An 11,647-nucleotide genomic window follows, 5' to 3' on the forward strand; every position below is an offset into this window, starting at 1 on the left:
AAAAGAGCCTGTACAGGATTCCCAGGACCTATAGTGCAAAGCAGCCTTCAACATTCTGGAATTTTCAAAAAGTCCAGAACCCAGAATTAAATCTTAGGGGAGCACATGTATGGCATTGTGCTAAGAATGACTTCTAATGTGCCAGTATTTTAAAGAGAGAATTATGACTGGATATACCAAGATTTTTGTTTCTTCAGTAAGTTAGTAAAGAGGTGTGCATGGCTCATTGGTTTATGTACATGCCACTGTGCTGGGTGTTATGAATGACAGAAGATAAACTAACATTCTTGCTGCCTGCCAGGACCCAAATCATAGATAGAAAATAGCTGGTCAATAAGAAAGTGGTGGAATAAATGGATTCTTTACCTTTATTCAGCAAAATCTATAGTATGCCCACTGTGAGCAAACAGAGGCTACATTTCTGCCAACTATTAACACTAATCAAAGTGTGGCTGTTTTTTAATAATTTCAGGAAATTATAATTTTCTGTATTTCCTCTCAAGGGCTTCATTCAACAAATCTGTCATTTCTGCTTCTGTTCATAAACTGTATTAGGGCAGCTAGATGTGCTCTATTGTTTCCTGAACTGACAGTTTGCTTTTCCAAGTACCAGTGGGTTTTTTTAAGTTTCTTTCACTTAAAGGACTGGAGCTCTCAGTTCAACTAGTGATGAATTGTCCTCTGTGAAAAGGCAAGTTCTCTCTGATTTAGCTATTGGTAGCCCAAGAAAACAAAGAATGAAACCTAGGTCACCTAATATACTTGGTCTGTTTTTGTATTTAAAAGATTTGAATTAATCTGCAAAATAAAAGAAAAAAAATTGAGCCACTGGAAGCTCTTAGATCACTTGAAAATCCTCATTCAGTAGTGACTGTTTCCTTGACAACCAAATCAGAATCTGCTGGCATTACAGCCTTTTCTTCCAAATGGCAGACACCAAAGGTTATGTTCTCAAAGTTCTTTGTGTCTGAGAACCAAGATAGGCCAGAAGAATTTGCCTTTTAGAGAGTCTGCTGAACTCCAAGAAGGGCTTAGAAGACAGAAGTCTTAAATTGGTTTGACTTTTTTTGGAAATAATCTAGTATGATTTTTGTTAAATACCCTGTTTAGAGGTAGCAGAGAGCTTTTTGTAAATTCAATGAAAGAGCAACTTACATAAGAAGTTGGTGCTTTTCTATTCTTGATTTTGACTAGACATAAATCTGAGCATTTGTAAAGTTCAGGGTGATAACTGAACCCTCTCTTACTGTATAGATCAGCTACTAGAAACTGGCTGAATCAGTTTTCTTCTTAATTCTTCCAAGTATTTGCACTTTTCCAGGCTGGCTTTGGAAAGACCATTGAACACAAAATAACTGGCTCAATTTAATATCTGTACTGAGAAATTAAAACTGAAATCCCATTCTCCTAAAGCAGTGGTCGGCAAACCATGGCTCGTGAGCCACATGCGGCTCTTTGGCCCCTTGAGTGTGGCTCGGCATTAGAACCACTTCTTCAAAATAGACTCGCCCAGGCAAAAAACCGACTTCTGCGCATGGGCCACGAAGTTTCAATTGCACTGTATGTGCGCGCCCGCACGTGGTATTTTGTGGAAGAGCCACACTCAAGGGGCCAAAGAGCCGCATGTGGCTCGTGAGCTGCGGTTTGCCGACCACTGTCCTAAGGGATTTCTATTTCTTAGCAGCATAGTAAGCAAGTTTACTTTTAAATAATGTCTTTTATAATTTACTTTGTACCATGAATTAATAAATACCACTTTTGCAGTATCCAGGGAACATTGGTCACAGAAGGCCAATCATATTTGTGGATGTGCTGAAAGCATGAATTTCTATGAGAAAGGAAACTAATCTATATTTTATGAATTGCATAATAGTCGCAGATTAAGATCTAGTAGGAGAAGATGGTTTCATCTTGTTTTAGGTAGTGTTTTTTAAGGCATAGGAAAATATGTCTGACAAAGATAGGAAGCATCATTCTTTGCTAGATATAGGGAAAGATAAAAATCTAGGCCTTTTAAACAGTCTCAACTACTAGAGATCCATTTTCTCTCTCCCTGGCCTCCCAGGAAACCACAGCTTCTTCAGGGAGTCTATGCCATGGGCTTCAACCGACCATCCAAGATACAAGAGAATGCGTTACCCATGATGCTTGCTGAGCCGTGAGTATACATCTATTCAGAATTTGGTTTAATGTCATCCACCAACAGCTGTTACTGTCTTGAGACCAAGATGGGACATTTGGGGCAACATGTTTCTTCAGGGGAATAGCTTGAATTGGGTTTTTACAAATTATTTTGAAATATTTGAGACCTGCAAAAAGGTGTCAAGGGCAATACCAAGAACACTTGCCAAGAAATAAAACATCATTTAGTAGTTGGTAGTTGTGTACCCTTCTCCATTCATATCCTCTCCCACCAAAGTAAGCATCATCCCGAAGTGGGTCATCATTTTCTCATTTCTATATACTTTTACTACGTATCTGTGTGCCCTAAGAATCTAGAGTAGTTTATATATTTTTAAACCTTAGATAAGTGGTATACTTTTATGTACCAACTTTTTTTAAAAAGACATGTTTTTATTGATTTCAGAGAAAGGAAGGGAGAGGAAGAGAGAGAGAGAGAGAGAGAGAGAGAGAGAGAGAGAGAAACATCAATGATAAGAGAGAATCATTGATCGGCTGCCTCCTACATGCCCCTTACTGGGGACTGAACCCGGAATCCAGGTATGTGCCCTGACTGGGAATCAAACTGTGACCTCCTGGTTCATATGTCAATGCTCAGCCACTGAGCCACTCTATCAGGGCTTGTTTTTCTTTTTTAGTGACAAAAATGCCACCTAGTTCCATGACAATGGGTTACATGAAGTGAAATGTGAAAGTTCCCTCTGAAGTATCTGTCTGACTTGGTATCTTACATTTTCTATAAAGATGGGAAAAGGGAACACACAGAAGGGGCTGAATGCTAGAGGCACATTATGGCTCAGCAGAAAACATTCTCGGGGACTTGTCTTATTGGCACAGATCTTATTGTGCTATCTTAGTTTCTGTGGGACTCTTAAGGTGCAGAACTAGGGCACTAACTGTGCTAGAGTCTAGAATAAGGACTTCTCAGTATGGACCCATCTAAAACAATCATTTTCCATAATATTTAAGCATTTTTTTAACAATATAAAAAATTGTCATTGTACTCAATGCAGAAAATCTAGACTAAAGGTGGAAATCCATATTCCTACTACCCAGAAAGAATATCTTGACACTTTTTTCTGTGTTTAACCAATATTATTTTCATCTCTCTTCTTCCTTCCTCCAGCCCACAGAACCTGATTGCCCAGTCTCAGTCTGGTACTGGTAAAACAGCTGCCTTTGTCCTGGCCATGCTCAGCCGAGTAGAGCCAGCAGAGAGATACCCCCAGGTGAGGGCTGGGGAATCCTGGGGTCCTCACTTGCCTGGGCACTGCCATCTGGTGGGGGATTGACGAGGGTTCCCCTGGAGGGTTCTGAACATTTTCTGTGCTTCAAATGGTGGCTCAGGCAGAGCAGGATGTGGGTAAAATTCATTTGAAAGCACCCTTAAACAATAGCTTCCAAAGGCATCCCCCCAGCCAAGCTGAAAGGTTGGCCTGGTTGAAAAGGATGTGGTTCCTTGCACTGTTCGAGTGCTAATAACATCAGCATACTTGTTCCTTTAGAGCCTGTTGTCTGTTACTAAAAGGGTCTCCTAAAGTCATCCTTTATGATCCCCCTGTCAGTGCCTTTGCCTCTCCCCAACATATGAGTTGGCGCTTCAAACAGGAAAAGTGATTGAGCAGATGGGCAAATTTCATCCGGAACTAAAGCTTGCTTATGCTGTTCGAGGCAATAAATGTGAGTATAAAGAGGTGAGCCCTAAGCAGTGAGTAGGGTAGGGTGGTTGGGTGTTTGAATGTTGAAACATGATGATGATTATTCAACTCTGGTTCAATCTGACCTTAGAGCCCAAATGCATTGACTTTAGCCAATGTATTTAATTACTTGCTAATTTATTAACAGTTCTCTCCACTCTTAACCTAAGATTTTGCATTGTTAGAAAATCCCTGGGTCCTGGAGTTCTTCGCTGAGAAGATAGGGTTTTGAATTTGGCATCCAGGGTTCTGGAAGCTGCTTACTAGAGAGGGATGGCAGCACTGAGGTTGTGGGGTGGAGGTCAGATACCTTCTTTAAAAGTGCCCAGCCGGCATGGCTTAGTGGTTGAGTGTTGACCTATGAACCAAGAGTTTACTGTTCGATTCCCAGTCAGGTCATATGCCCAGGTTGTGGATTCGATCCCCAGTATGGGGCATGCAGGAAGCAGCCGATCCATGATACCCTCTCCCTTCCTCTCTGAAATAAATAAAAATATATATATTTTTAAAAGTAAAAACAGTTTTAGTAAGAGTAAATTAAGAGCATGTATAGCTCTTTTGGTCTTATCAAAATCAGAAATCCTACATCAGTTCTTTCTTCTGTGTATTCTGCAGAATGTAATGTAGAGAATATGGTTTAAAATGAGGAGGTGGGGCAGGTAGAAAGTGGATCATTAGAAAGTTATTGGAATATTTAAAAAACTACAAATCATTAAGGAAAGACAAAAGAGCCCTAGCCGGTTTGGCTCAGTGGATAGAGTATCGGCCTGTGGACTGAAGGGTCCCGGGTTCAATTCCAGTCAAGAACACATTCCGGGTTGCGGGCTCAATCCCCAATAGGGGGTATGCAAGAGGCAGCCGATCAATTATTCTCTTCATTGATGTTTCTGTCTCTCTTTCCCTCTCCCTTCCTCTCTGAAATCAATTAAAATACGTCTTATCTAATAAAAGGGTAATATGCAAATGGACGGAATGGCAGAATGACGGGTTGCTATGACACGCACTGACCACCAGGGGGCAGACGCTCAACGCAGGAGCTGCTCCCTGGTGGTCAGTGCGCTCCCACAGGGGAAGTGCTGCTTAGCAGCAAGCCAGGCTGATGGCTGGCCAGCACAGCGGCGGTGGTGGGAGCCTCTCCTGCCTCCGCAGAAGCGCTAAGGATGTCTGACTGATGGCTTAGGCTCTCTCCCTGCCAGGAGCGGGCCTAAGCCCTCAGTTGGACATTCCACAAGGGCTACTAGATTGCTAAAGGGCACAGGCCAGGCTGAGAGACCTCCTCTCCCCCCCGAGTGCATGAATGTCGTGCACCGGGCCTCTAGTATATATATAAAAGAGAGATACATAGTGTTAAGAAAAGACAAAAGAGGCCCAGTTGAAAGACACTTCACAAAAGAAGGAATTCAGATGGTCAGTAAACATGAAAAAATGAGCCTCATTAGTCATCACAAAAATGGAAATTAAAACCACTATATACAACTCAGGTGGGCAAAAATGAAGAAATCTGACAATTACCAGTATTGGTGAAGACACAAAACTGGAATGCTCACACACTTCTGGCAGGAGTATACACTGGAACAATCACTTTAGAAAGCAGTTTGACATTACCTAGAAAAGTTGAAGAGAGATATCCCTTTGACCCAGCAGTTTATAATTGCCTAGAGCAGTTGTTCTCAAGTTTTTTGGTCTCTTACACTCTTTCTTTCTTTCTTTCTTTCTTTCTTTCTTTCTTTCTTTCTTTCTTTCTTTCTTTCTTTCTTTCCCTTCCTTTCTTTCTTTCTTTCTTTCTTTCTTTCTTTCTTTCTTTCTTTCTTTCTTTCTTTCTTTCTTAATTTATAGATTTAGAGAGAGATGCAGGGGGAGAGAGAGAAACATCGATATCTTGTTCCACTTATTTATGCTTTCATGAGTTTATTCTTGTATGTACCCTGACAAGACTGAACCCACAACTTTGGCATATCGGGATGACCAACTGAGTTACCCATCCAGGGCCAGTCTTTTACACTCTTAAACATTATTGAAGACCCCAAAGTACTTTTACCAATTTGGGAGAAAATCAGTGAATCATGAGTGAATGGATGGTATGAAAAGAACAAGATAATGCTAAATAAAGAGAAAGAGTTGGATGGTGTTGAATTATAGGAAGAGGTAGGAGAAGGTAGGAAGGAACTAACACTGAGGTTTCACTGTGTAGGATTTTATCCTGACCACATGCAGTCAGGTAGGTGTAATTATGCCCACTTTACAGTAGACCAAGACTCGGGAAACAGTCCTGTATGCTTTGAAATCTGGAATTAACTTGTCCTAAAGGCTCTGGAAGATTGGGGCAAGGCTTTGCTTTCCAGAGCTGGTTTTGCCATGGAAATAACCACAGAACACCTCACCTCTTGTCTCCACAGTGGAAAGAGGTCAGAAGATCAGTGAGCACATTGTCATTGGCACCCCTGGGACTGTCTTAGACTGGTGTGCCAAGCTCAAGTTCATTGACCCCAAGAAGATCAAGGTGTTTGTTCTGGATGAGGCTGATGTGATGATAGCTACTCAGGGCCACCAAGATCAAAGCATCCGCATCCAAAGGTAGGACTCTAGATCCAGGAGGAACTTCTCAGCCTTCTTCTGGGTTCTCTGCTTCAGAAGTATGTTTGATGGATCATGTCAGCACTGACCATACTCCTGCCTGGGTTGAGGAAAAAGACTGAGGGAATCTAATACCACCCTGTCCCTGCCCCATGTCTGGTCCTGCCTCTTCCCCACAGTGCTCCTCCACCTCTGCCACCTTCCAGGGGACATAGACCATCCAAGCCTGGGGAGGCTGTGCTGCTGCTCATGCCAGTGAAAAACTCGGGCTCATGCCAAACATCCGGGCCTTCCCTTGCAGGATGCTGCCCAGGAACTGCCAGATGCTGCTTTTCTCTGCCACCTTTGAAGACTCTGTATGGAACTTTGCCCAGAAAGTGGTCCCAGACCCAAATATTATCAAACTGAAGCGTGAGGAGGAGACGTTGGACACCATCAAGCAGTATTACGTCCTGTGCAATAACAGAGACGAGAAGTTCCAGGCCTTGTGTAACCTCTATGGGGCCATCACCATTGCTCAAGCCATGATCTTCTGCCATGTGAGTAGCAGCAGGAGCAGCAGCAGCAGGCCAGCCTGGGGAGGAGTTCCATGGGAAGGTGTTGTCCAGCGCCCTCCCTCTCAGCCAGCTCCACCTTAGTGCTGAGGAGGACCAGCTTTTCTCTTGTGGCCAGGAAGGAAATGGTTTGTGCAGATGTAAGAGGCAATTTCTTAGTGTCCTGAGGTATACATAGCCTAAGCATAAAGCACCTTGAATTTTTATTATTTGCATGTGATGTATTATTAGACAACCCAAGAGAATCAACTGATAAGAAATAAAAATGATTGATTACAAAATTAATATAAAATAACTAGTTTTCTAGTTTCAAGTGCAAACACTTAGAAAATTGAAGGATAGATCTCATTTATAATAGCAAAAAAAAATTTTTTTTTACCAGTAAATATTAAAGATATCTGAAGAAAATTTCAAAATGCTATTTAAAAGGATATAAAAATAAGATAACTCTTACTCTGTTGTTGGAAGACTTATAATTTAGAGTGGCATCCCTCTCCAAACTTCAAATTGAAACTTTCACACCTATATAAAATAAAACTAATAACATGTCCTTCACCTGTTGTCAACATTTAGCCACATTTTGCTTTATTATTCATATCCATGTGCATGAAATACCTATACTTTCTCTTTTTGCTGAGTAATTTTATTTTAATTTATTTAATTAAAAAATTGTTTTGTTTTGTTAATCCTCACCTGAGGATATTTTTCCCATTAACTTTTTAGAGAGAGAAGGACAGAGGGAGGGAGGGAGGGAGGGAAGGAAGGAAGGGGAGAGAGAAATATTGACGGGAGGGAGACATTGATTGGTTGTATCCTCCACCAGGGCCAGGATTGAACCTGCAACCCAGGTACAGTGCCCTTCACAGGGAATCAAGCCTGTGACCCTTCGCTCTAATCACTTTGCACACTGGCCAGGGCTTACTGAGTAATATTTAAGGTAGTTGTAGACATCATGACAAATTCACAGCTAAATATTTCCCAAGAATGAACATAATACCATTACCACACCTTGAACAATGATACAGTGATAGTGATATTATTCCCTAAACAGTTCATCCATATTTCATTTCCCCACCTGTTACCACAAAGGTTCTTTATTGTTTTTGGTGGTTGTTGCTAAACCAAAGAGCCATTCAGAGATTATTCCATTTAGTTGTCATGTCTCTTGAGACTCACTTAATCCCACCAGTTTCCCCACCTTTCATGAAATGGATATCTTAAAGAGTCCAGGCTAGTAAGTATAATATCTCTGATTTTTCACCCTTTTGATTATTTTTAGATCAAATATTTTTGACCCAAGTGACATTGTTACTTCCTGGTACACCATCAAGTTAACAATTTTAGGAAATTTAACCCTTAGCTGCTAAGTTTCAGGTAGAGTTTTCTAGATCAAAAATATTCTCTTCAGGGACTTTGATTTCTCAAATTTTTCTTCCTTCAGACCCGCAAAACAGCCAGTTGGCTGGCCGCAGAGCTCTCCAAAGAAGGCCACCAGGTGGCTCTGCTAAGTGGTGAGATGATGGTGGAGCAGAGGGCTGCCGTGATTGAGCGCTTCCGAGAGGGCAAGGAGAAGGTTCTGGTGACCACCAACGTGTGTGCCCGTGGTGAGCAGAGAACTTGTCCTGGTCTGCCAGCCTCGGGGTAGCAAGAGAAGTCCTCATATACGAACAACGCAGTGGTTTGGGAGTGGTCACGTGCGGTTGGTGGTGACATTCTTTTCTAGGAGAGACTGGATTCCCTCAGCAGATAAGAGCTTTCACAGAAACCGAGTCCCGACTTGGAGGAAGGAAATGTACAGGCTTCTGACTGGTTTACAATGGTGCCTGCTCTTCTTGGGGCAGCCATTGAGGTGTCAGCTGCATCTCCTGACACCAAGTGTCTAGCAGAGGCTCTCCTACTGATTTTTTTTTTTTTACATATATTTTTTTGTTTATTTCAGAGAGGGAGAGGGAGAGGTAGAAACATCAATTATGAGACACAATCATTGATTGGCTGCCTCTTGCATGCCCCTACTGGGGATTGAGCCTGCAACCTGGGCACGTGCCCTTGACCAGAATCGAACCTGGCACCCTTCAGTCCCCAGGCGGAGGCTCTATCCACTGAGCCAAACCAGCTAGGGCTCCTACTGACTTGTTAATTTCTTTAGCACCTGCCCAAGTCCTGTGGTTTTCCTCTGGGTTCTGTTATGTGCTCCTGGTCCCTGAATCCCAGAGCTGGCCCACCCTGACTCCCTCTCCCCAAAGCTGGTGTGTGTGGCCTGTCTCCCATTCTTACTCTTCCCCATCACTCCTTCATGCAGGTATCGACGTTGAACAGGTGTCTGTTGTCATCAACTTTGACCTTCCTGTGGACAAGGATGGGAACCCAGACAACGAGACTTACCTGCACCGGATCGGGCGCACTGGCCGCTTTGGCAAGAGGGGCCTGGCTGTGAACATGGTCGACAGCAAGCACAGCATGAACATCCTCAACAGAATCCAGGAGCATTTCAGTGAGTCCTGGGAGTGTCCTGCCTTCCTTAGAGGGGCAAGTCCGGGGTGGGTGGAAGGGTGGGTGGTCCTGTGGCCCCTAGAGAGGCTTTGTCCCTTTGCACATGCCCCTCCTCCCCTACAGCTGGGAAGTCCTCAAGGAGCACACCTGGGGAGCTCAGTGTCAGGACTCGAATGTCAGTTCCCCTTGGCCAGGCTGAGGGCCTTGGACTCGGACTGCTGTTGTCAGTGTCTGTGTCTCAGGCACCAGAAGCCTTTGGGGTTAACTGGAGGATGGATGTGGGTAGAGGCGGGGCTTGTTCCTAGCCAGGGCAGAGACCTGTGTGTTTTCTCTCCCTGCTGGGCTGCCCTTCCCCTAGGTGTGTCTCCATGTAGCCCCATGTTGATCTCCCTTTGAATCTTTTTTCATTCTCAGATAAGAAAATAGAGAGATTGGACACTGATGATTTGGACGAGATTGAGAAAATAGCCAACTGAGAAGCTCCTGCAGGTCCTGCGTAGGAAACTGGTGCTTTCCCAGCACAGGCCTGGACGTCACCGAAGGACAAAGGCACTAGTGGAGAGAAACAGCCTGCCTTATTTTAAACTACGTTTGGACTTGACAAAAATTATGCAAATGATTGAGAAAGGTAGAGGAAAATTTTGCATTTGAGAAATTTAGTCCTTTCCCCCCATTTTTTTAAGCCAAGGTTTCCCCCATCTTTATAGTAATCTGGTCGCTATTGGTGTTCACTGGCCCAGGATTCCATTCCCGTTATCTGGCTAGGGATGTTGGGGCCTGCATCCAGCACCTGCAGGAATGGTAGAGGTAGAGTGTGGGAGAGGCCCAGCACCTGGATGGAGCGAGGGGAGCGGCAGCAGAGGCCTGGGAGCTGTCCTTGACTGACCAGTCACAAATGTCTCCTGTCCTTGGAGCCATCTTCTCCTAAAATCCAGAGATGTTCCACTTAATCTATTTAACCTCTGCTCTCTGGGCCAGAGGACATCCCTGTTTCTCCCTGGGTGAGCATCTTGGATACTTTGTGAACCTCAGATTGGGGAGAAACATGGATGTCAGTGAATTTTCAGAAGGATTTGTCTGGCAAGGGGCTATGACTCCTTTGAGAATCCAGGCCTGACTTCTCCTGCATTTGCTCTGTCTGCTTGTGCACCCAGCTATTATTCATGGCAGCCAGGAGACACTGGGCAATTGTCTGACACATGCCCGGCCAAGTGAGTTGGCTCTTATCCGTGGGGTGTCCACACTATGTCTGGAGGTGAGCAGCAGAGTTTGGAAAGGAAGTTACGACCAAGTGAAAACTTGGGATTATACTGTTCATCTGTAATAGTGGATCTATTGGTTACTTTACTTCATACATAGTATGAATATGGACAGATAAACTAGAGCTATGCCCATCATTCATTATGTTAAGAAATTTTAAAATAATTATGAAACATTTTACTTCTCTTGATTTGTCTTTATTTGCATTTTTCTGGTTATTAGACTAATATGTGTGCATTAAAAAATATATTTGGGTGTGTAAGTATGAAGTGCAAGTACTCTCTATCCTCACCTCTCTGGGGTCACCATTGCTAGCAGCTTGGTGAACATTCAATATATTGCCTTCTGTTTGCATATATCGACCTACTTTGCTTTTAAAAAATGTGAATATTCTATTCCCACTCTTGTGCAACTCACCATTTCACTTACCAGCATATTTTGTTGATATTTTTGTCTTTGTGACTCTCCTACCAGCATATTGTGGACATGTGACATGTCCAGCACACGTAGATCTGTCTCGCGGTTGACAGTGCATCATTCCAGCATGTAGCTGCTCGCGTTTATTTCATGGCTCCTCTAGTGAAAGGCATATGGGGGTTTCCACTGTGTTGTGTCGCCACAGTGCCTCATGAATATCCTCGGTCATCTCTGTGCCCTGCTGAGACCCACTCTAGGATTTTTGGAAGTGGAGTTGTTGGGTCAAAGACTGGGGACATTTAAACTTTTAATACATTGCTAACTTAGTTTGCCAAAAGGTTTTTACCAACTTATGTTATGCAGTTATACAAAAATACTACCTATTTTCTTACCTGCTTGCCAACCCTGTACATTTATTAATTTTTAAAACTTTGCCAGTCTGTACAGCAAAAATAAATTACATCATTGCTTTTT

At 43.1% G+C, this 11,647-nt stretch overlaps 1 protein-coding gene across 3 annotated transcripts in view; it reads left to right on the forward strand.

The window, feature by feature from the left end:
• DDX19B (DEAD-box helicase 19B) overlaps positions 1 to 11,647 on the forward strand; it is a 41,251-nt gene extending 29,604 nt beyond the window's left edge. For 2 of the 3 annotated variants that reach the window (XM_079799394.1, XM_079799395.1), the window contains 8 exons: positions 2,066 to 2,158; positions 3,308 to 3,410; positions 3,747 to 3,861; positions 6,275 to 6,452; positions 6,754 to 6,991; positions 8,448 to 8,610; positions 9,306 to 9,497; positions 9,911 to 11,647. In XM_079799394.1, the coding sequence (XP_079655520.1) occupies positions 2,066 to 2,158; positions 3,308 to 3,410; positions 3,747 to 3,861; positions 6,275 to 6,452; positions 6,754 to 6,991; positions 8,448 to 8,610; positions 9,306 to 9,497; positions 9,911 to 9,972 (1,144 nt within the window). In that variant the 3' untranslated portion in view covers positions 9,973 to 11,647. The remainder of the gene's footprint in view (positions 1 to 2,065; positions 2,159 to 3,307; positions 3,411 to 3,746; positions 3,862 to 6,274; positions 6,453 to 6,753; positions 6,992 to 8,447; positions 8,611 to 9,305; positions 9,498 to 9,910) is intronic. The other variant, XM_079799396.1, reaches the window with a different exon arrangement.

Source organism: Cnephaeus nilssonii (genome assembly GCF_951640355.1).
Source record: "Cnephaeus nilssonii genome assembly, chromosome: 20".
NCBI classification, from domain to species: Eukaryota; Metazoa; Chordata; class Mammalia; order Chiroptera; family Vespertilionidae; genus Cnephaeus; species Cnephaeus nilssonii.